This window comes from Ursus arctos, unplaced genomic scaffold (assembly GCF_023065955.2).
Source record: "Ursus arctos isolate Adak ecotype North America unplaced genomic scaffold, UrsArc2.0 scaffold_22, whole genome shotgun sequence".
Classification (NCBI taxonomy): Eukaryota; Metazoa; Chordata; class Mammalia; order Carnivora; family Ursidae; genus Ursus; species Ursus arctos.
The window spans coordinates 17,741,813-17,765,637 of NW_026622897.1; the positions used below are offsets into that span (position 1 = coordinate 17,741,813).

Here is a 23,825-nt window from a genome sequence, read left to right on the forward strand (position 1 = left end):
GAAGAGGTAAATCTAATGAGACATTTTTCATAATGTAAAAAAATGAAGAAAAAAATTAATCATCCCGCAATCCAAACCCTTCACCAGAGTAGTGTTCATTTCCTACATGCACGAATAAAGCAAACGGTTTATATCGCAGATCCCAGAATCAAAATATTTCATTTCCTAAACAAATGTCGAGCCATTGAGAGAGAGGCATCCAGCTGGGAACACTAGATTTTGGAAGGCAGCTCAACTGAAGATGTGACATTTGTTCCGTCAAAGTGTGAAATTCAAAAGCCATTCCTGTGAATAATCAATCCTCTGAGAGACTGTATTCATCTGATCGCTTTCTTCCTAACCGCTCTTTTTCCCTCTTGTCCAGCTTTAAAAAATCCCAAATACCAGCTTCTTCATCACTCCACCAACCAGCTCGCCATCAGCGTGCTTAACGTCACCCAGCGAGATGACGGCGTGTACAAGTGTTTACATTACGGCGACTCCGTGAGAACAAAGAAAGTAAAGGTGATCGTGCTAGGTAGGTGCCCCGACAGCCAGCACACCCAGCATGGGAGCCACGGCCTTAGGAACAGGACGGAGCATTCTTAAACATCACATTTCCGTTAGAAATATTGCCTATAGCAAAGCATTTTCTCAGGCACCTCTACCATCTTTTGTTGAGAAGAAAACAGAAAGGAGTGTTTTAAACAGGGAGCCCTAGATGAAAATGGGACTTTGTGAAATTTGTCTTTGGCCTCAGTTAAGTTTCCTGTCTAGGGAACTAAGAGAAAGGAGAATTAATACTTGATAAGCTGCTGTTATGTGCCAGGCGCCGTGCTAAGCTCCAGGGAATCCAAGAGGAATCGGGATCCCTGCCCACAAGAAGTTGGCCCACCAGTCTAGGCGGGCAAAACACGTATGTCGATAAAGTAAAACCTAACAACAGTGTATCCTAAGACAGAGTGAATTCAGAGGTAACTGCACTGGGCAATTGGCTCACGTCCTCTACCAAAAAACCAGGTCCTCTCTTCCAGTGGGAGGTGGGACTGGGAGGTGTGAATAGGAAGGGACAGTCTCCTGATGGCCTGGGACTCACTCAGTTCTGTGGATGGTCCGCTGTGTTCAGTGTAAGCCTTACTGTCTTTACTTTTCTGCTTTTTGTGATGGAACAGATCAATTATAAACACCATTTTTTATTGATCTCTAATTCAGGTCAATTATACACATTGCTTTTTATTGATCTCTGAGTGACATAATTGCACATATCACAAATGAATGCCTTAGGCTGCTTCTGTTGAATTCATATAGCATGGTGCCTGCCATAAAGTAAAGGCACAGGAACAAAGTGTCTGGGAAGGAATGGGTCCCTAGGGGTGTTGAGAACCGATGGGACTCAGCCCACTTACTGGCCACCGTTCACAGCACTCTGGCTCATGCGGCTTGTGTGCTCTTCTGGGCTCTTCTCACACTCCCTGCATACCTCTGTCACTGCATTTAAAGCATGATCTTTTTTTTTTAAAGATTTTATTTATTTATGCGACAGAGATAGAGACAGCCAGCGAGAGAGGGAACACAAGCAGGGGGAGTGGGAGAGGAAGAAGCAGGCTCATAGCGGAGGGGCCCGATGTGGGGCTCGATCCCATAACACCGCGATCACGCCCTGAGCCGAAGGCAGACGCTTAACTGCTGTGCCACCCAGGCGCCCCTAAAGCATGATCTTTTAACTAACAGCTCAGGGGCTGAGTCTATCTCCACCCTGGTAGCTCCTCAAAGGGCTTATCTTTTCCATATTTGTGCTGCCGGCATCTAACGCATCTCATTCCTACTTGGAGCTGACTTTGCAATGTCTGCGTGGCAGATAAATGAGCAAATCAATGTGAAAGGGTGCAGTTCTGGACCAAGTGTGAAGTAGAATGGGAAAGAGGAAGAAGTTAGACTACCTAAAAAGTACACTTGACCCTCGAACCACACAGGTTTGAATTGTGCAGGTCCACTTATATGCAAATTTTTTAAATCAATACAGTCCGGTACTATAAATGTATTTTCTCTTCCTTATGATTTTCTTAATAACATTTTCTTTTCTCTAGCTGACTTTATTGTAAGAATACAGTGTAGAGCACACATAACGGACAAAGTAGGTGTTAATCAACTGTTCGTGTTATCAGTAAGGTTTCCCATCAACAGTAGGCTGTTGGTTAAGTTTGGGGGGAATCAAAAGTTGTACATGGACTTTCAACTGTGTGGTGGTCAGGGGAGGTGTCGGCGCCCCCTAATCCCCACATTGTTCAAGGGTCAACTCTATTTCCAAGACAAGAGTAGGAAAAAAAGGACCAATGGCCCCTTAATAAAAAAAAAAAAATACATCTTGATATTAGGAGGGGACAGAACTAACTCACTTTATGGTGAGTCATATACTCATGCAAGTCTCGAACTGAAACAGCCAACTCATAAACCAATTCCTTTGTGTCACAGACAAGGAAACTGACCCACCAAGACGTTGAGGGACATACAATGGTTCTTACAATAACTGGTAACAGATGGAACCAGATTTCAGGTCTATACTCCTCACCTGTGCTCTACCAATCAAATACAGTCAAAGGGCAAACATACGAATTGTTGTGGTAACATTGGGAATTTCCGGGGACTAATCATACACTGGGTAACAAGCAATGGGACTACAGCCAAGGTAGCTTTACAAGTACATAAAAGCCCTTTAACTGTATTCTGGGAAAGATCAAGTTAAAAGAAAAAAAATGCCCATTATTTAGACCATACGCTACAATGATCCCTATAGATTATTAGATTCCATGCTTTACTGGGGGATATGTAGATCCGCTCATTGAGCACAGAAAAATCAACTCTCTTCCAGCAACACCTTCCATGCCAACCCTGGAAGCTTCAGTTATCAGAATGCCAGATGGAAAAGAACATGTTACGCTTAAATGCTCCACTGTGAGAAGCAAGCCCCCTCCGCAGATAACCTGGATTTTAGGGAATGGCCTAGAGCTCTCTGGTAAGTAGGGACATGGTTCTCTTTCCTCCTTTGTTTTCCTTCCTACTGAAATTTCCAAGGAATTTTTAAGTCCTCTGGCACCCTCTGGTGGTATCAGGTGCTGGAACATAACATTCAATAATTCGTTTTTTCCACACAAGTTATCTTTATAACCTATTGATATTATGCCTTCATCTTGAAAACCTATCACAAAAAATATGATTGCATGTTTATACTTAAAGTAGAAACCTAAAATGGGATATTATGGCCTCTTAAAATTCAACAAAATTTCATATATAGGTACAATATAGCTATTACCTCTGCATGAACTTTTTAGCAGACATAAATTTGAAAATACATTTAACATAATGCTTGTATATTGGAACAGGTAAGATCCTCCTTATAAAGTACGCTATGAGGTCATACCCTCAATAAAAATATTACGGTACCAAAGAATCTAAACTTTGATTAGATTGAAGCAGGGTTCATGGTCATGCTTGGGAACTGTTTCTAGTTTGTTTACATTGTAACGTATGTTCCATAATCAGAGAGACATTCAGTCCAATGCCAATTCTACATCATTATAAGACCTCTCCTTTCATTTGCCTCATTCATTCACCCTGAGTAAGGTCTTAGGTTTTTGTGTTTGGCAACATCAGGCTGTCGTGTAACCATGACAAGCTTTGGATTTTTTTCCCCCAGTAGTGAAGGTTTATAGAAACCTAACCACTGTTATTCACCTGCTTCCCTCTGTGACTAGGGCCAAGCACGTACAAGGCAGCTGAGCGAATCTAGAATGAGCTTAGAAGTCTGATAGCTTGGCCAAGATGTCAGGGCCATTGGTCCCTGAGAGAACCAAACCCACCCAATGATCTTAAGTAGCCACAACCTCATACACCTCTTCAATTCGCTCCATAGGTGAAACCCACCATGAATTTGAAACTGATAGAAAGATATGTAACAGCAGCAGCATCCTCCGAGTCCACACATATGGCAGAAACACAACAGTGGACTGCGTCATCCGACACAAAGGCCTACAAGGAAGACAACTGGTAGCACCCTTCCGATTTGAAGACTTGGGTAAGAAGAATGAATGACTGTCTTTAATCGTGTTTTAATTTACCTTAATATTACACTACCAAACAAAATTAAATGGAACGGGAAGAGTCCTTCAGAGCGAGATCACTGTCCACAAAGCTCTCCTGACAGCAAATTCCTTTAATGATTGAAATTTCTCCAGCTGAGCGTCATAACACACCTGTTCCAACATTCAGAACCCCAGTTGTGCAGACAGCCTAGCAGGGCGCCATATGCAAATAGCATCATGCTTGCTTTTTAATGATGACAGCTGGCATAACTTGGCCTCAGATAGTTTTATTGCAGTCATGTTTTCAGAGAGGTCATCTGAAGCATACTTTATCTTTGACCCAAAAGGAGATAATAGCAACTGAAATAAATCTAAACTTGTCAACATTATTTTATGTTAATATAAAACACTGGCACAGTCAAATTAAGCCATGATTACTCTTTAGATTTATTTTGTTATAACTGTTTTGCAGGTTTTAGTTTAACCATGGTAGTATTCTGGGCAGAACAAATAGTAATAAATAAAATGTCAAATAGTAAATGTGAAGAGGAGTTGCCTCCATTTTCAGAATGTGTTCTCCGATTCCTTCATCAAAAGCAAAAAATAATAATTTTAAAACTCTAGAAAACTTTCTCTTTTTTGAAAGAAAGAGAAAGAGTGAGTCAAGAGGGAGAGAGAATCTCAAGCAGGCTTTATGCCCAGCACAGAGCCCAAAGCAGGACTCGATCCCATGACCCTCAGATCACGCATGACCTGAGTCGAAATCAAGAGTTGGACGCTTCACCGACTGAGCCACCCAGGTGCCCCTAGAAAACTTTTTGAGCCAAGAAGTATCTAATAAGAAGTACCATGAATCACACACCTGTAATTAATAAGGCTCTGACCTTCGTGATTTTGTAAGGTACTTACAAAGGGTAAGGGCACAAAGAATTCCTCAAGTGCGAGGACTCACTCACACCAGCAAAGGAGGGAGCTGCTGGGTAAGGAAACATTCGTTGAGAAGGCTGTTCATGATATAACTGCTAGTGCAAGGTACTCGTTAAGGAGAATGCCATCATGGGAAAAGTGCCCTGCAGCCCTGTGGGGGTGCTGCTGTGGCTAACGGCTCCCCCCTCACTACCACGTACTTTCCACCAGTCACTTTCTCAAACCAAAAGTAGCAAGTCTTGAGGAAGCGGCATCTAGAAGACTGGGGCCCCACAGACTGGGCTGGCTACTGCAATCTGACGCAGATAGTCCTGCCTCTCCATGACTCGTCCCCCTCCAGCCCCTCCTGTCAGTGGAGCATAGCACATACGGGGGGGGGGGGGTGCTTCTGAAAGACACTGGAGTCTGAAGCTGGGCTCGATCTCATGATCCTGAGATCATACTCAGAGCTGAAACCAAGAGCTGGATGCTCAACCGACTGAGCCACCCAGTCGCCCCAGACATTCAGATTCTTAAACAAAAGAACCAATGATATTGAAAAAACACATATTTTTACTTTTCAGTTATTGCTCAGGCCATCTACAAAAATTACTCCAGAGGGGAAATCAGTTTCTTCTCCATTGTGGCCATAGTTCCAAAGGACTCAAAAATCCTAGCCATAAAATGCTTCTAATAATAATAGGATAGGACTTGACTTTTATTTCTGATCTAACTATCGATTATTTAGCACCCACTGCCAGATCTCCATTAAGTATTTAAAGAGCAACTCCAGTATCAGCTCCTGGCAGCTTCCATAGGTTTCTGGCTTTTTTCCCTTCAGCGAGCAATTACACTGACATACAGTTACTACATGTTTCGTTCATCCGGTGAGTTTAAAAAGTTTGTTTAGCTGAGGATGCTTTAAAACACGTTTACAAGGATTCTGACCCCTTTCATCCCCGTGCTCTGCATGGTAGGACCTGGGAAAATGATCATCAGGCAAGCACCGTATCTGGGGTTATGCGTAGTGTCTTCCTTTGAAACACCCACACTTAGATGTGTGTGAAAGTGCAATGCCTGGAGGAGAACAGAGCAAGAATAGATCAGAGCCTCTTCAAAATGATTTACTTCATTTATTTAGTATTCCAAATGAGGAATCTTGATTTCCTATTACTTAACTGGAGGTAGGATTTAAAAAAAAAAAAAAAACCTTGAGCAATAGTTCTCAAACTTATGGATTTCGGGACCCCTCTACACTCCTACAAATAATTGAGGACCCCAAAGAATTTTTACTTATATGAATTGTATCTTTCAGTATTTACATATTGGAAATTAAAACTGAAAAAAAAGTTTAAATGCTTATTTATCTAAAAAATAATCTGCTACATATAAACAGAAATGGCATATTTGTGTGGAAAAATAACTATTTTGCAATACCAAAACATTAGTAAGAAAAATGGCTCTGTTTATCGTTCTGAAATCTCTTTGGTATCTGGTTTAATATAAAACAATTAGGTTTGGGGTGCCTGGGGGGCTCAGTCAGTTGAGTGTCTGACTCTTGGCTTTGGCTCAGGTCATGATCCCAGGGTCCTGGGATCGAGCCCCACCTCAGGCTCCCTGCTCAGCAGGGAGTCTGCTTCTCCCTCTCCCTCTGCCTGCTTGTGTTCTCTTTCTCTCTCAAATAAAGATTTTTAAAAATAAAAATAAAAAATAAAAAGTAAAATGCTGAGAAGCACTCACAGATTCCATAAAGACATTACCTACCTGTCACATATCGGTATCAATATTTATAAAATTTCAGGCACCTTTTCTATACACTCCTTGGTGACAGAACTGTTCGTTGGTCAAATCTATGCTAAGCTGAATGTCTGGAAACATCCCCAAACATTATTTTGTGTGTTTTGTTTTGTTTTTTAGAGAGCGAGAAGGGGGGAGGGGCAGAGGGAGAAAGAATCTTAAGCAGGCTCCATGCTCAGCATGGAGTCCGACTCAGGGCTCGATCTTACAACCCTGAGATCATGACCTGAGCCCAAATCAAGAGTCAGACGCTTCACCGACAGACCCACCCAGGCACCCCAAACATCGTTTTCCACTATACAATATTACATTTGTAAGCATTGTGTTTAATAAATAGCAAAGCACTGTGTTAAGCATGTTGTACAAATAACTCATTAATTCTTGGAAAAAAAAGAAAAAAACCTCCAAAGGTAAATGCTGCCAGTAGTTCCATTTTACAGTTAAGGAAAAACTCAGCATTCAAGAGATTGGGCATCTTGCTCAAACGCACTTGGCAGCAAGCAAATTAACAGCATCAGAATTCAACCCAGTCTGCCTGTGACCAACTCCAAGGCCCCCTAAGTGATACATAAGGAGGAAGATAGGTGACGGGGCAGACAGACAGAAGGACTGACAGGTAGATGAGACGGAGACAGTCAGCAGATAGCCTTTGCGTACCACTGCGAAACAGCGCTCCGGCTCCAGCCTGCCGTACTTCTCAGCCGGGCAGCCTAGCAGATGGGCTAGCAGCAGGATAGAGATGTGAAAACCCGAGCAAGAGCTGCAGACCGCGTTGAGGTTCCTGCAGATCACCCACAGGCAGGTAGCAGCCAAATACATTCTCCAGCCCACTGTCCTGAGCACCATGTGGGTGAAACTGCTCTCCGTAGTTGCAGATTTCTGTTTTTCCCCTTTCCTAGTTACTGATCGAGAGACGGCTTCAGAGGCCCTGGAGGAAAGCTCCCCATCCTCTCAAGACCCTCAGCAGCCCACTAGTACTGGTAAGTGTCAACCCATTAAGACTGAAAAAAAAAAATCTTCTCTCCTTGGAAAGGGTCAATTTTCCGTTCTCATTTCTAAGATTTTTCTTTTAATTTTTAGCTTTTTTTTTTTAAGAGAGGGGGAGAGAGAGAGAGGTGGGGAGGGGAGGGCAGAAGGAGAGGGGGAGAGAGAGAATCTTCAACAGGCTCCACGCCCACCGTGGAGGCTGACACAAGGCTCCATCCCAGGACCCTGAGATCATGACCTGAGCTGAAATCAAGAGTTGGACGCTTAACCGACTGAGCCACCCAGGCGCCCCTGAAATTTTAACATTTAATAAGACTATGCGGGATGCCCTGCCCTGGCCCCAGCTTTGTGGTGCTCTGGACGAGCTCCCTGCCAGCAGTGTTCTTAATGGGATGGGCTTCAGGGTAACTAATGCCTTGTCAGTTCAGTGCTGTTTTGCTTGATACGCGCGTGCGCGCGCGCGCACACACACACGCACACACGATCGTGACATTTGAATTTCCCCTGCGGTAAAGGGCGAGGTTGAATTCATTTATGGAGAGACTCGTTTCTTTGTTTTCTCATTCAGAGCAGACCAAACACTAAATAAAGGCTTGGTTTCAGCAAAGGGCAAAGAAGCAGGATCTGGAGATTTGGGGCTTTTGGCCATTGAATAACAAAATCACCTTTGAAAGCACATCAGGGACTTGGTTGTCAAGAACTCGGTTTTTGATGACAGGATTGAACTCTAAATGCAGATTTTAGAAAGCCTGGATTACAATGCCAGTGTTTTAGACAGAACCCACTGGGTGGTTAGCTCTGGGCAATGAGCATATATTTATCTTTGTATTTTACCAGGCGTAGTATCCGGCATAAGCCGGTGCTCAGGAAATGCCGTATAAATGAATAAACACACGTACGAATACCTTCACTCGTTACCGTGTTTTGAGCAAGAAAGCCTTATCCAGAAAGGGCCTTAGCTCCTATATGTCCTCTTTTTGTTGCAAATAGTGTGTCTATAAGAATTTCCTTGAGTGGAATAAGGCTTTCATATCATTACCACGTTCATAGTTTTGAGTATCAGATCACGCTTTTAAAAATGTTTATCTGGAATAATATTTAGAAGTAAATGTTTGGGGCTTTTAAACACCGATAAAAATAATATGTACCATCCAGTCTTCTGAAGGGCAATGGAAATTGAAAACGATCTGAAGTGGGAGCAGCCTATATCACTTGCTTTAATAATCCAATATTTGTAAACGTGTTTAGAATCTACTTGTCTTTAAATTGGCTTACAGCCAATTTAAACAACCCAATTTCCTGCTCTGCTTTTCCATATATAACATAAGATTTAATATGGTTTCTAAATTTCCTTTCAGCTTTCCATTTCTACGATTTTATTACTGTTACTAAATCCCGTTTCCAGCAGAATGGGTGGTGTCATTCCCGGCGGGATCCACACAGTGGCGCTGTGTAATGGGCTAAAAAGCAAGAGACGCGGGTTGGGTGGGGGCAGGAGTAGAGAGGATACGCAACAAAATCAGAAAAACACCATCTTTCATTTCTGTGACTTCTCCCACCTAGCAAAAGCATCCCAAGGACATGCCCCTTCTAAAGGGGAGAGGCAAGCAGAGGTTTGAATGACAAGGGAGCCTGATTTTTCACATAAAAATCATTGCTTCTCAGGCTGTGGGTTTTCTTCCCACCAGGCTTGGGATGCCAGTCTTCAGGGGCCTGGTGTTATCTTGCACCATTCTGAAGACCTGATTCAGGAAGCGAGTATAAAATAGTGGTTTACATTTTGCATTCTGAATGTCGACGTTGGCTCCGTCACTTCATAGCTCCGTGGCTTCAGACAACGTACTTAGCTTCTCCAAGCCTCTATTCAGAGCTGCAGTGAGAAACCTACCGAATGCTCTGTTTGGGGGCTGAGCCCAGAGCTGGTGTTCAGTAAACATCTAGCTTTTAAAAATAAGGTGAAATGAGCCTGGCGAAATGAGCCCATTTGCAACTATTTCTGGAAGAAGTCAGTAGTTCAAAAATGGTCTTGTTGTTTTTAAGGAGGACCACTTAATTTGGTTTCCAAAGCTGCTCTGCTGCCTTGGAATGGCTGTGTATATATACACAGTTCATATACAGTACATATCACGTCTTAATTTCTTTCAACTTAGTTGCAGTAATGGAAGATTCTAGTACAACAGATAAGGAAGAGAAAGAACAAACCACTCGAGACCCTGCCTTGGCCACTGGTAAGCCTCCCCCCACAGCATTTACAATAAACACTTGACATTTTAACCTCTTAATCGATAAATCCAATGGCCTTTTTCAGTCCCCATTTTTCTTGACCTTTCTATTGGTTAATCATTCCCTTGTTCCTTGACTTAGTTGCCTCCCTGGTTTCCTTGACATACTCCGCCTTGTTCTGTGACTTTTTGCTAACCACTCCTTCCCTGTGTCCATCAGAGAACTCCCCTTCCTCCTCCGGCTTCTTGTAGTTGGATACACTTCTGACTTTACCTCTCCATCCTTGATTCTTCCCTTAATTCTTAAAGAGTTTATCCATTCCCAAGGTTGTTCCTATTACCACCAGGCAGAAAATTTCCATACTTACACTTCCAGAACATTCTCCTGAGAATTAATCCCTGCTTCATTCCATCTCCTACATCCCTGTTGCTGGATTTTCTGCCATCTCCTCGAACTTAACATCACTAAAAACCAAACAGCACCTTTCCCCACAAAACCACCTCGTCCAAATGACCACACAGGCCCCAAACCTTGGCGTCATCCTTTGTTCCTGTGTATGAAGGTACACACAAAGACACAGAGAATCAGTCTTTCTCCAAGGACTTTTGAGTCTCCTCTTCCAGAATTTTGTCAACTATCACTGCCACCCCTGGTCCAGACCCTCATCATCTCCTGCACAAAGTCCTGTGACTTCAGTTTCTCCTCTTGTGGTCCATTTTTAGGACTATGATCAAAACACCCCTTTGCATTCTTCACACCTGTGTTCAGAAAACATCTGCGGCTCCCCCAGTCTCCCACACAGAGCAGGAACCTCAAAGCCTCCATCAAGCACCCTCCATCTCCTGCCTCTGAGGTCCTGGCTCTAAAGTCCCAACAAGAACACACACTTTCTCTGACAACATCATCCCATTTTGACTGCCCTACCCTCGCCGTCCTGAACTGCCCCTGAAGAAAGGAAAGGCCTCATCTTCCTTCTCCTTACTCTTCTTTCAAGGCCAAGGTCTTCACTGAGAACTTTACTAACTCAGGGACCGCTCCTGCTTCTGAATCCCTGAGCACATTATGGGGTTAACACATATGGATCTAGAATTTGGCATAGATTTCTGACTTCTGTTGATTCCTGCATTTGTTTCCATGGAGAGAGAACTACGCCCTAAGGCACAGGGACCGTGACTTATGCACAATGTTCTTCACAAAGCTAGGGTCCTTAACTGCTTGTTGGTTGAGAGGGGACCAGGACATCTGGGTGAGACTAGAGCCCATAGGATTAGACGGTGAAGTTTAGAAAGATCTTCAAGACCTCAGCTAATTTATATCCAAAGGCCTTCAGGTGGGACCACATTTAACCTAGCCAACATTCGTGATTTCATTTTATTTGCATAGTTTTTCACACTCCTTAACAACCGCTCTTGCTGCTACACCTTGCTAAAAAAAAAAAAAAAAAATCATTCCTTACAGCTCATTTAAGTCCCCTGACTATAATTTAAGTCAATATTCTTGCATGTTTTCTCTACAAACGAAACATCACGGCTTCGATATCTCTGTAACTAAGAGCATTTTCCAAATCACCTCACAGAATGGCTTTGTTTGTGTGCCTGATGGCTTGTTTTCAGAGAATACATAATATGAATCTCTTTCCCTTCAGGGTAAAGCTCTCTGTCTTTTTATCCGAGTTGCCCATCAGCCGACACTAAATGTTGAAAGTATCATGCAAATTCCTCTGTAACAGAAACAAACCAACCTTGAACTGTCTAAATTCCTGTCATTTTCTGTATAGAAGCCAGTCTTCAGTATGTGGGCATGATCAGGAAGAAAAATGGCATTCTGCTGCTCACCCTCGTGTCCTTCCTCATCTTCATACTCTTCATCATCGTCCAGCTCTTCATAATGAAGCTTCGGAAAGCCCACGTGGTGTGGAAAAGAGGTGAGAGGCAGAGGACCTGATGGGGCGCGCCAAGGCGTTGCAACACTGGTCTGGGACAAAGGAAATTCTGCCAACTAAAGCTTTTCTCTTCTATGCTGCATAATCTGTTTAATAAGTGTTGTCATTCAAATAAGCAATTGTTTGTTTTGCAGTAAATACAGAATGTGAATCTCCAGGGGCTATAATCAAAGAGTGTATAACCAAGAGAAATTAGAGTAGCTCTGGGAATTGACATGAGATTATAAAAGCTTCTAGTCACAAAAGGATCCTGAGTGAAAAACTCATTCGTTCATTCAGAAAGCATTCATTGAGCACCTCTTGTGTGTCAGGCACTGTTCCAGGCATGGGGGATGCCTCTATCAACAAGAGAGACCAGGTCTCCTCTCTCAAGGAGTTCATATTCTAGGGATGTCCAATCAAAGGGTGAATATAGACTGTTTTGGTTCTGTTCTTACTTTGAAAGAATGTATTCAGCCTCCTTAACCATAATATGCTAGTAATGTTTCCCAAGCATTCTGATTAAAAAGTTATCATTGGAAACACTATATATATAATTTATCTAGCATGGAAGATACCTATTACAATGCATAGATTTAACACATATCAGGGCTGGAAGGGACCTTAGAAGTTATCCAGAATAACCATCTACTCAATTCATTCCGTCTGTGTGTACCAGGATTAAATCCCCTCCTTAATTCTGAGTGATTATTTAGACCTATGCTACTCAATACAGTGGCCACAATATGGCTATTGAGCACTTGAAATGTGGTTAGTCGCTTTTGAGAGGTGCTGGAAGGATAAAATGGACACCCAACTTTGAAAGCTCAATACACACACGCACACACACACGAATATGTCTAATAATAATATATTGGGTATACTAGGTAAATAAAATATATTATTAAATTAACTTCACCTGCTTCTTTTTGCTCTTTGCACATGGCCACTAGAAAACTCAGAATTACACATGTGGTTCGCATTCTGGTGGTGCTGGGCATCGTGGATTTAGCCACATATGTCTCCAACACCTCCAGTAGCAGAGAACTCATTATGTCCCAAGGCCAAATACTACCCCTTTGAATGACTCTCACCCTATTAAAACTACAGCTTCTCCTAATTTGATACCAATCTCTCTATATATTCAGCTGGACTAACTTTCATCATAAAGAGACCTAGAGACGGGGTCTGGCTTTTCAGCTCTACCTGCGTACCAGTCACGTGCCATAGTATTGTTCCGAAATCTCCCATGAACGCTTCACCCCTACGGTTCTTTAAGGGCTACTGGAATTGTTCCATCTCAAAGAATAATATTTGATTCTAATCTGTGGTCATTTGATTTCCACAACTCTTATGCTGCCTAGCACAGTGCCTGTAGGAATCATAGCAAAAAAAACCAAAAACGATTCTCGGAATGAATGAGGACATGAGGTATGGGAGGGGGCTTGGCAAGTCCACTGTTGTGTAGAGAGAGTGATCATCTTATTCAAATCAACATTTGTACATATAGGTGACATCTGGGGCACCCGAAATTAAAAACATAGTTTTCTTTTCTTGCAGAGAATGAAATCTCAGAACACACTCTGGAAAGTTACAAATCAAGGTCAAATAATGAAGAAACATCATCCCAAGAGAAAAAGGGCCAAAGTAAGTCAATTACATGACCTCAGATTTGAAAAATGAGTTTCATTAATTTGTTGCCTTTAAGGAGGAGTGTAAAAATCAAAGCCTGATTTTTAGCACTAGAAAGTCAATCGACCTAAATCATCTTCTAGAACATAAGTGCATCTTCCAAAAACGAAAAGGAGTGACCATAAAGTTCCTATGGCTGCAGATATGCCCCTGTGGGAAGCCATCCCTGAGTGCTCGCTGTCACACACAGGCACGTCCTGGGACTCTGTGTCCCTCTGTGCTCTGGGTATCTTACAAACATCTTAACAATCCAGCACTTTCCACACCCCACACCATCTGGTCATTTCTGATGTGTTGACGTAGCTACCACAGTCGTCCTTCAGGCGGTGAGTAGCTAGGTTTATCTACGTTGTGTCCCCAGATTCTAACACGGGTCCTGATCCAAGTGGAGTATTTGATACATTTGTGTTGAATAAATGAACACAAAGCTTAACGGATTCAAGCAAACATGTTTTGGATGACTCCATTGTAGTTTTTCAAACAAAATATGTAAGCAAAGTGAAAGGAAGAATTTCTAAAAGGAGATTGTGTATTATGTGTGTGTGTGTGTGTGCACGCACGTGTGTATTCTTGGCAAAAATCTAGTAGAGAGCAGCTAGTACTACAGGAAAGCAAGAATCTTCTACCTTTCTTTCAACCATTTGGGTTCCTCCATTGCAAATTAACTTACTCTGCCTGCTGAGAATTGCAAGATACGCAGAAGAGCTTAGCTGCTAGTTTCTATTGGTTTCACTGAGGTTTTCGTAGGAAGCTGGCCTTTCACAACACCTCTGCCTTTTTTTTGCTTTGACCTAGTAAGGTGTGAAGTGGAAAGAATCACTGTACTAGCTGGAACAGGAGAACAAGAGGGCAGACCGTGAGAACGGGGGTGGGAGAGGGAAGTCTGTGCAAGGCGCAGAAAGTCTGCTGTATTGTACATTTCTAGAACATCAGTGTTCTTTCCTCAACTGGCAAGTAGGAGAATGTTGTCAGTATGAGGTCTTAGTTGGATTGTTTCCTATGCCAATTTTCTTAAGCAAGGGGAACCAAAACAGTGGGTGTAGAATGATAACTTTTAGCAGGAAAAGAGAAGACCTCGGCTCAGCCACTAAACAAGCAGAAAGACTTTGAGTCTCAACTTTAAGGAGTTTAAATGACTATAAGTCCTCAACTACCTTCACTCAAGGCTCCCTTCCCAGAAAGGTCCATCCCTAGGGGCTGGCCACGGATTGTGGGAGGTGGTACTTCCTACAGAGCTCCAACCTGCACTTCCTGCCTCCTTCCCTGGGCTCCCTCAAACCCAGCATTTCAACGTCACTGTGTTGGCTCACTTAAAAGGCATCCTCTGGAGCTGTCTCCAGCCCCTTGTGTAGACTTCCATGGCCTTTGAGTGGTCTGCCCCAACCCTATGTTTCCCGTAAGCCCTGTTACTTTTAGTATGAAATTTGCTAAATACAGTGTGGGGTTTTTTTTTTTTTCAGGTTTTTTTTTAGAGCAGAAATGTCTATATATTTTATTTCAGGTGTATTAGCGTATTTATGTAAGAAGACTTTTTAAAAAAATCAGCCTGTAACAATGCATTCAGACCATTTATGATATGCATCAATTTCAGATTTGACATTTAAGCCATGAACATATGAACCTTTAAATACCGTGTGCAATCGAAGTGTCGCAAATAAACGGGTGCGGTAGTGTTCAAAATCCATGATCGTCTTCGACGTGTCTTTCAGCTTTCCATTCGAAGAGCTACGTGAACTACATCACACAGCTGTACTCAGAAGCAAAAACAAAGAGGAAGGAAAATGCACAAAATTCCAAATTAAAAGGAGAGCCCGCTGCCATACCAGAGAGCATTGTGTAGCGCTCCCTGCCATAGAAAACATGATGCGGGGGGCAGCCACGTCATCACAGTGGAGCAGCCAATGGGAAGGAGCACAGTGGCTGTCACATGAAAAATAGACTTTGAGTGCCATGCAAGATGGCGTCCGCCCATGGAAGTCTGCTCTGGATTCAGAGCTGTGAAGTGAGGACCAGACTGTGGACACCAAAGCTTCATTGTTTAAAAGAGAGAGAAAAGAAAAGAAAGAACCTATTATGCCTGACACTACTTCAGAGCAGAAAGATTCTCCGAAGGCTTGGAGATCAGGGTCGATTTGGCCAGCGAACATCTTACCCTGAAGGGAAAAGGAGGCCCAGTTGTCCCAGAGAATCCAGTTGAGAATCACGCATCTTAGTCTCGTTCAGTTTGGAACAGTTCCTCAGTCTTTCCTGCACATTCATGATGTTTTGGGTGGTTTTGAAGATTGCAGCCTAGTGATTTTGGAAACTGTCCCACAGTTTGCCTTTGTCTGATTGTTTCTTCGTGATTAGATTCAGGTTACAAAACTCTGATGGGACCGTCACAGAAGGGATGTTTTGGTTACCTCGCTGTGTTTTATTTACTCCTTTATTGGTGTTCACTGCAATCACGTGATTAAGGTGCTGTCTGCCGGTCTTCCCCACTGCAAAGTTCCTCTTTCCTCCTTTGTAAGCTGATACTTGTGCAGAGACGCTTTAAAACTATGTAGATACCCTGTTCCTCGTCAAACTTCCAAGTACTCATGTATTTATATCCATATGGACTCAGGGTTTCCTGTTATTCAATGAGTTACAATCTGTTACTAGCCTATCTCACTCACTGGGTTATAATCTGTTACCATCAAACTAATCTCTTGCTAATTGGGTGATCAAATTGTGGAAACTGGCTTTTGTGTCCTTCTTAGCCTCAGCCTTTGAGCACTTTCTTCCTTTCTGGTACAAAATATTCCAGGCTCATCTTCCACTCTTCCTACCCCAGCCCTGTAATGAGCCATTTCTCCAAGGATCCTTGGTTCCTTTTAGTGGAAAATGATACTTAGAAGCCAAAACCCAGGGGCTATATGTTCACATTGCTTTTGGGGTATCACTGACCTCAAGTCATCTCAGAAGACAGACCTGGGGAATATATGAAAAAGTGCATATCGTTGACCCCTGAACAGCATGGGTTTGAACTGCCGAGGTCCACTTAACCTGGGGAATATATGAAAAAGTGCATATCGTTGACCCCTGAACAGCATGGGTTTGAGCTGCCGAGGTCCACTTATACACAGGTTTTGTTTTAAAGAGTTGACAACAAAAGCCACAGGGCATTTATTTACCACTGCTCGCTCCAGTCTCCAGATTGAAGGCAATTGGTGTTAAGGTCACACCTGCTGCCCTGTGAGCACCCCAGGAGACCCACAGAGGCCAGCAGCAGCCTCCAGAAACCCTGGATCCCTCTCTTCCAAGTCCTCCGTGATCTGGGTTCCCTGCTGGTGCTAGGGTGGCTGCAGGCCCCCGGCCCCCCCAGGCAGGCACAAACCCCACTGCGTGCCGCACCCTGGCCCCATAGCTGCCTATCCCCATAGGCGGTGGGGCAGCTGTCCTGCATTCCCAGCTTGCTATCACTGCCCTCGGCCCGCCGGGGAGCTGCTGCCCCTGAGCTGAGGCCACCAGGCTAAGAAACACCACCATCCAGGGACCAGGACTGTCACTGCCACCACCTCTGTCCTACCCCAACCACCCTGCAGGTGAATTTTTTTTCAATAAATATATGTACAGTACTGTAAATGTATTTTCTCTTCCTTATGATTGTCTTAATAACATTGTCTTTTCTCTAGCTTTACTGTAAGAGTACTGTATATAGTACATAGAACATACATACATAATATATGTTGATTGTGTTCTTAGTAAGGCTTCCGGGCCATAGTAGGCTATTAGTAATTAAGTCTGGGGGGAGTCAAAAAGTCATACAGCAATTTTTGAGTCGGGGGGGGGTAGTGGTCACTGCCCCAACCTCTTGGGGTTCAAGAGTCAACTGTATACATGGCTATATGTGTCTATGTGTGTGCATATATTTAAATCTATTTAAAATCATGGGGGTTTTTTGTAAAGATTTTATTTGAGAAAGAGCGTGAGAGAGAGAGGGAGAGAGAGAGAGAGAGATCAGGGGTAGGGGGAGGGACAGAGGGAGAAGCAGACTCTCCGCTGAGCAGGGAGCCGGAAGCAGGACTCAATCCCAGGACCCTGGGATTATGACCCGAGCCGAAGGCAGATGCTCAACGGACTACGCCACCCAAACGCCCTAAAACCATGGGTTTATTCTAGTTTTCTCCCGTGCTATATTTGTAATGACCTTTTCTGAGAAACCCAGTTTCATCATGCTTCACGTGTTTACTTATTTGCTCAATCCCCTGTGTATGTGCTGTCTCCCACTCTGCTACCGTCCCATTCTCCTGGAGGTGTCCTCCGCCTCCTGTGCAAATCTGATGCCACATGCTGTGCCCCCGTCCCATCCGGTGGATGCTTTCCTCACCAAGCTTGGGCTCTGACCCCGCACACCAGGTCACACCCACATGGAAGTCCTAGCCACACACAGCTATATAGCAACCCTCCCCACCCACTCAGGCTCAGACACCCATGCCGGGCAGTCCTCCTCGGGGCACCGCCTGTGCACCAGGCTTGGACACCCCTCTCTCAGCTCCCCAGCTTCCCCACCAGAACCACCTTGGACCCCTATATGGCTATACCCTCCTCAATGGCTTTAGGACTGACTTGTTGGAGAAGTGAGGAAAGTGAGGCGTTACGAGAAGAGGAGTTAGCTGGCAGTTCCGATATCTAAGACAGCTTTAACATGACATCAAGATCAGGGATGCCATTTATATCGTTTTGTAGCAGAAATCATGCACCAAGCCAACTGTATTCTGGAAACAGTCCAGAGAGAACAGTTTCACTCCGGAGGTGGCGCTCGTCACGGCTGGTTAACCCTTGCTACTGCGCCGTGCTACTTTAAGTCTGCCTTTGCAGTTCATCTTCCCCAAGGATGCTCACTGCGAATGTTCCCATTGCTCTGGTGCCTTTGATGCGAGAAGCCAAACTAAGGTGCCAATGTCACAGCACCACGCAAAGCAGAATGCAGACTTCGCCAATCGTCAGGCTCGCCTGAGACGATTCCATGCAACAGGGATTCCCAAGTTTGTCCTCAAAGATTGGTCTCAGCAGACCTAAGGATGGAGTTTTGGGATCTGCATTTTTTTTTCTTAAAGCTCCCTGAGTGACTCCAATAGGTGAGAGTGCCCTGCTATAGCATAAACCAAAATTTTTCAAAACACAGCTGAAGTAGGTATACGATCATTAAAGCTGAATTAGGAATAATGTTTCTCAATTTAAATTTGACAAAGAGCAGAGGGAAGACAGGAAAATGAAAGATTTCTGGGCTCAGAGAAGTCTAAAACATGCTAAACATTCTATGTTCCCCACAGAAGGGATACACATTAATGTAGCAGAGGCTCTGAAAAATCTTCTTCTAAAGGAATCTCTTGTTTTATTTAACCCAGCAAAGCTCAAACTTAACCATCTAGAGCAATTCATGATGCCTGCCCACCCAGTGACCAATTGCGCATGTCTTCCTCCTTACTAACAGCTGTGTCGTTTGTTCCAGTGTCCGCCCCACACTATGTAGTCCTGTGCTTTAGGGTAGGTGGACCTCATCCCCATCCAGAAAGAGAAATCACAATTGGTCTGAACTAGTCACGGTCCCATTCCCCTTGTTAGTGGTCAGTTTATGCTGGATATGTCAAACATTGGGACGTGATTGGAAGTTCCCAGAGGGCTTCTGGGAAAGATGTTTCTTTCTTTCTTTCTTTCTTTCTTTCTTTCTTTCTTTCTTTCTTTCTTTCTTTCTTTCTTTCTTTCTTTTAGAGAGAGAGAAAGCACACGTGCATGTGCACGCAAGCGAGTGGGGGTGGGGGCGCAGAGGGAGACGAAGAGAATGTTAGCAGGTTGCACGCTCAGTGCAGAGCCCAACATGGGGCTCCATCTCAGGACTCGAGATCATGACCTGAGCTGAAATCAAGAGTGGGACGCTTAACCGACTGAGCCACCCAAGTGCCCCAAGAAAGATATTTCTTAATGATAAAAAGGGATACTCAGAATGAAAGCATCTTCCTTCCCCTAAAATGTTGTCATAACTATGAGTGATGCTTGGAACTGCTACAGCCATTGTAAGCCCATCAAGGAACCTGAGCCAACATGGTGAGAAGGGCATAGAAAAGGAACAAAAGGACTTGGAATCTTTGATGATTTTGTCAAGCAGCTAAATATTTCAGAACTTCTTGTTAAGTGAGATAAAGAGCCCCATATTGTTATTTAAATCAGGTGAACTGGATTTTAAATTAGTCTCAGCTCCAACATGGAGCATCTTTTGAACAGTTGTTTTATGAAACATTAGTGTCCTCAAACACAATTTGGGAACCAGTGATCTCAAGCAATACTTTTGTATTATAGATGAGAGAACTGAGACCCAGAAAGGTTTCCTCGGCCCATCAAAGGCCACACAACTACTTAGTAAGACAGTTGAGATTAGAAACTTGGAATCTTGGCTCTTAAAAATACCAAAACGGGATCCTACTTCTCTCCTTACAATAGAACTTAAATCCCCGAGAGAGCATTTCATGTTCACATCTTCTTGTTCTTCGGAAGACAGAACTAAAGAACTGAGAAATTTCCATTTAACGATCTTTCTTACTCTTCCTTTTGGGGAACTAAGTCAAAAGGATGCTTATATTACTTCCTCAGAAACGACTGAAAAAACAAATAAACAACAACCCAAACCAAATTTTCTGGCTCCAAGCATCATTGGTGCCATGTACCAGAGAGCAAAAATTACACTACCCAACAGACGGAGCAGACATCAAGTAGTGATGCTCCCTGCAGATGAAAAAGATGGATTGAACTGCCAATCACTCATGAGTCCACTAATTTAGCCTAACAACATAATGTCCTGTTACTTCCCCTGGTTGAGGTCATGGTAATTTGCTATATTTATAATGGGGTTTTGATCTAGATGAGATCTAGTTCTATTTTTACAACGTTACACCTTCTAAGAGAGAGCCCTTTTCCTTCCTGTGATACATTCATGAGCAAATTTGTCATCACAGGTCATTACTCTAGACCTGGTGAACATGTTAATTTTTTCCTACCTTTTCTGCTCTACATCTGATCTTCAGATAGAAGCAAACCAAGAGTAAGGCAGGAAAGGTTTATATTCTCCCCAAATGTCTCACAGTCAATCTAAAAAGAGGAAGGTGGGAGAGATCTTGCCTCAATGTTGAGGGCTAACTTTGTGAGAGCACTCTGCATAGACATTTTAAAAAAGAAAATAATCCTGCCAGGTCTTCTGCAAACCCATGAAACAATGGGCCACAATTTTTCATTAAGGCAGGATACCTCGGGGCTCCTGCATGGCTAAGTTGGGTAAGCGTCTGCCTTCAGCTCAGGTAGTGATATTGGGGCCCTGGGACTGAGCCCCACATGGGCTCCCTGCTCGGCAGGAAGTCTGCTTCTCCCTCTCCCTCTGCCCCTCCCCTCCACTTGTGCTTTCTCTCAAATAAATAAATAAAATCTTAAAAAAAAGAAAGAAAGAAAGACAGGATACCTCTTTTGAATTAGGTCCCAATTTATGAAATAAAAATTGTGTCTTAGAAAAGTATTAAACCCAGTGACTTCCAATGTGGTTTGAAGGAGTCCAAGCCTCAGTTATCCAGACCAAATTTTTAAATTGAAGTGGCCCCATTACTGGAGACAAACATAGAACAAATATTTCTCTTTAAAATTGGAGAAATGCTCTCTTTTTTGCTTCCCCCCTAATTCCTTATTCCCAAATTGTGGTTGCTTGGTTTTGGTCATGATTAACCTCTTGTATCTTCAATTTCCTTATCTGTAAAGTGAGGATAACAATTCTCCTCACCTAGGATTAGTGTAAGGATTAAATGAGAAGATATAATGCAGGCAAAGTGTCTAGCCCAATATTATATATGTAATAAGTACATAACAAATGTTTTTTTCTCCTCTACCTGAGATTGTTTTCTCTTTGTACTAGTTTGAGACAATGGTGTGGAGACCACAGAGTCTGGGTTTCTTTCCTGAGAGCACCCCCATAACTGAAATGCAGAACTTTAACTTTAAAAACTAACAGAGCATAAAGGGACTGCTATTGCAGACAGACTCACAGAAAGACCCAGTGGCAGTGAAGACTTGTGATGAACGTGGCCACCTCATCTCATAATAAATCAGTAGCAATTATAGGAATAGGTCTGAATATTGACTATCAGATAAAAATGTTACATGTAATAAAGACAATATCTCATATCAGTAGGAAAAGATAAACATTTTACTAACTGGACTTCCATATAGAAAAAAAGGTAAAATCAGAAGTATTGCTCACATCATAAACCAGAAGTAAAATCCTAATGGATGCAAGACTGAAATTTACAAAATGAGGGGCGTCTGGGTGGCACAGCGGTTAAGCGTCTGCCTTCGGCTCAGGTCGTGATCCCGGCGTTATGGGATCGAGCCCCACATCAGGCTCCTCCGCTGTGAGCCCGCTTCTTCCTCTCCCACTCCCCCTGCTTGTGTTCCCTCTCTCGCTGGCTGTCTCTATCTCTGTCGAATAAATAAATAAAATCTTAAAAAAAAAAAAAGAAATGTACAAAATGAAACCATAGAAATACTAGAAGAAAACATGGGGTTGATTGTTCTATAACCTTCAAGTGGAAGAAAGGTCCCTCAAAATGACTCAAAATCCAGAAGTAAGGAGGTGGTAAAAGATTGATAAATTTGACTACCTAAATTTGACTACAGAATGCCTTTTTGTGGCCAAAAAAAAAATGTAAACAACAAATGACGACTGGGGGAAACATATTTGCAAATTATACCACGAAGGGTTATATTTAGGGAAATATAAGGAAAATTGTGGAATCACTATATTGTACACCTGAAACTGACAGAACACCGTATGTTAATTATACTTCAGTTTTAAAAAATTAAGAAAAAAATACCATTCCACACACACACACAAAAAGTCAGGAAAAAAAGGCAAATTATTCTTAAACATATAAAATGACACATAAGGGAAGTGCAAAATTAAAACAACACTGAAATACTGTGGCAGAAATCCAAGCATTCCAGAGCATGCTTTGTTGGCCAGGTTGTAGGGAAGCCAGCGCTCTCCTATGTTGCTAGTGGGGATGTAAAATAATATAGTCTCTGTGAAGGGGAACGTGGCAACATTGAGCAAAATTACACGAGTACTTACTTTTCAATCCAACAGTCCCACTTTTAGAAATCAAGCCCAAATGCAATCAGCAAAATTACAATTTGACATATGTGCAAGGCTCTTATGGACTATTTTTCACTCGCAAGACTTCAGACAACAAATGTGTGGCTTTTTTCCTACACGTCAACCAATTTTCCAACTCTCTAGACAGTAACTGGGTATTCGACAATTCAATCCAATTCTGACACTATCTACCAGGAGGTAGCCCAAACCTCACAGGTTAAGGGCTCAGTCCCACAGTACTGTCCCCTCTTCGGATCCAATCACAAGCTGCAGGCACCTGTACTTCTGACTGACCAGCTATAAGCCATATATTCCCAGGGCCCCCTCCCCAGGTTGGGTAATTCTCTACAACAGCTCAGAATGCAGAGAAACACTTTACTTACTGTTACTAGTTTATTGTGGAGGATATTGTAAATGAAACAAACGACTAACCAGATGAAGAGGCGCACAGGGGGAGCCCTGGAAGAGTCCCAAACAGAAAAGCTTCAATCCCTGTGGAGTTGGGTTGCATTACTCTTCTAGCACAAGGATGCATTCACCAAACCAGAAGCTCCCTGAGCACCATCATTTAGGGGTTTTTATCGAGGTTCTATTAAGTAGGCATGACTAAGTCATTGGCCATTGGTGATTATCTCAAATCTTCAGCCTCTCTCCCGAGTTTGGGAGGTGGGGCAGAAGGTTCTAACCCTCTAATCACATGATTGGTTCCTCTGACAAATGGCCGCCATCTTGACCGGTGTCTGAGGACCCACCAAGAGTCACCTCACCAGCATCAACTCAGATGTGGTTGAAAGGGGTTTGTTATGAATAACAAAAGATACTCCTCTCACCCCTAGCACTCAGGATCTTCCAAGGGTTTTAGCAGCTCTTGTTTCAGGAACCTGGGACAAACACCAAGTATTAGAATAAAATAAAACTAGAACCCTTATCAGTTAGGAAATTACAAGTGTTTGAGGAGTTCTGTGCCAGGTATCAGGATAAAGACCAAATATATATTTCTTATTATATCACAACATCACAGCTATTCGTTGTAGCACCGTCTATAATAACTCGAGTATGTATCAATAGGGAACTGATTGGGTACACA

General features: G+C 43.0%; 1 protein-coding gene across 1 annotated transcript; it reads left to right on the forward strand.

Moving 5' to 3' along the window:
* The first annotated feature begins 7,605 nt into the window (after window positions 1-7,605).
* Window positions 7,606-15,951, forward strand: CRTAM (cytotoxic and regulatory T cell molecule). Its single transcript, XM_044386491.3, has 5 exons — window positions 7,606-7,741; window positions 9,899-9,976; window positions 11,749-11,895; window positions 13,453-13,539; window positions 15,294-15,951. The coding sequence occupies exons 1-5, from the start codon at window positions 7,606-7,608 to the stop codon at window positions 15,422-15,424; spliced, it is 579 nt and encodes a 192-aa protein (XP_044242426.3). The 3' UTR covers window positions 15,425-15,951.
* The last annotated feature ends 7,874 nt before the right edge of the window (window positions 15,952-23,825 follow it).

Coding starts and splice junctions, on each gene's coding strand:
- CRTAM (XM_044386491.3), top strand. CDS start 7,606: ATGTGGGTGAAACTGCTCTCCGTAGTTGCAGATTTCTGTTTTTCCCCT. Junction 7,742..9,898: donor TCAGCAGCCCACTAGTACTG/GTAAGTGTCAAC, acceptor CTTTCAACTTAG/TTGCAGTAATGGAAGATTCT. Junction 13,540..15,293: donor CCAAGAGAAAAAGGGCCAAA/GTAAGTCAATTA, acceptor CGTGTCTTTCAG/CTTTCCATTCGAAGAGCTAC.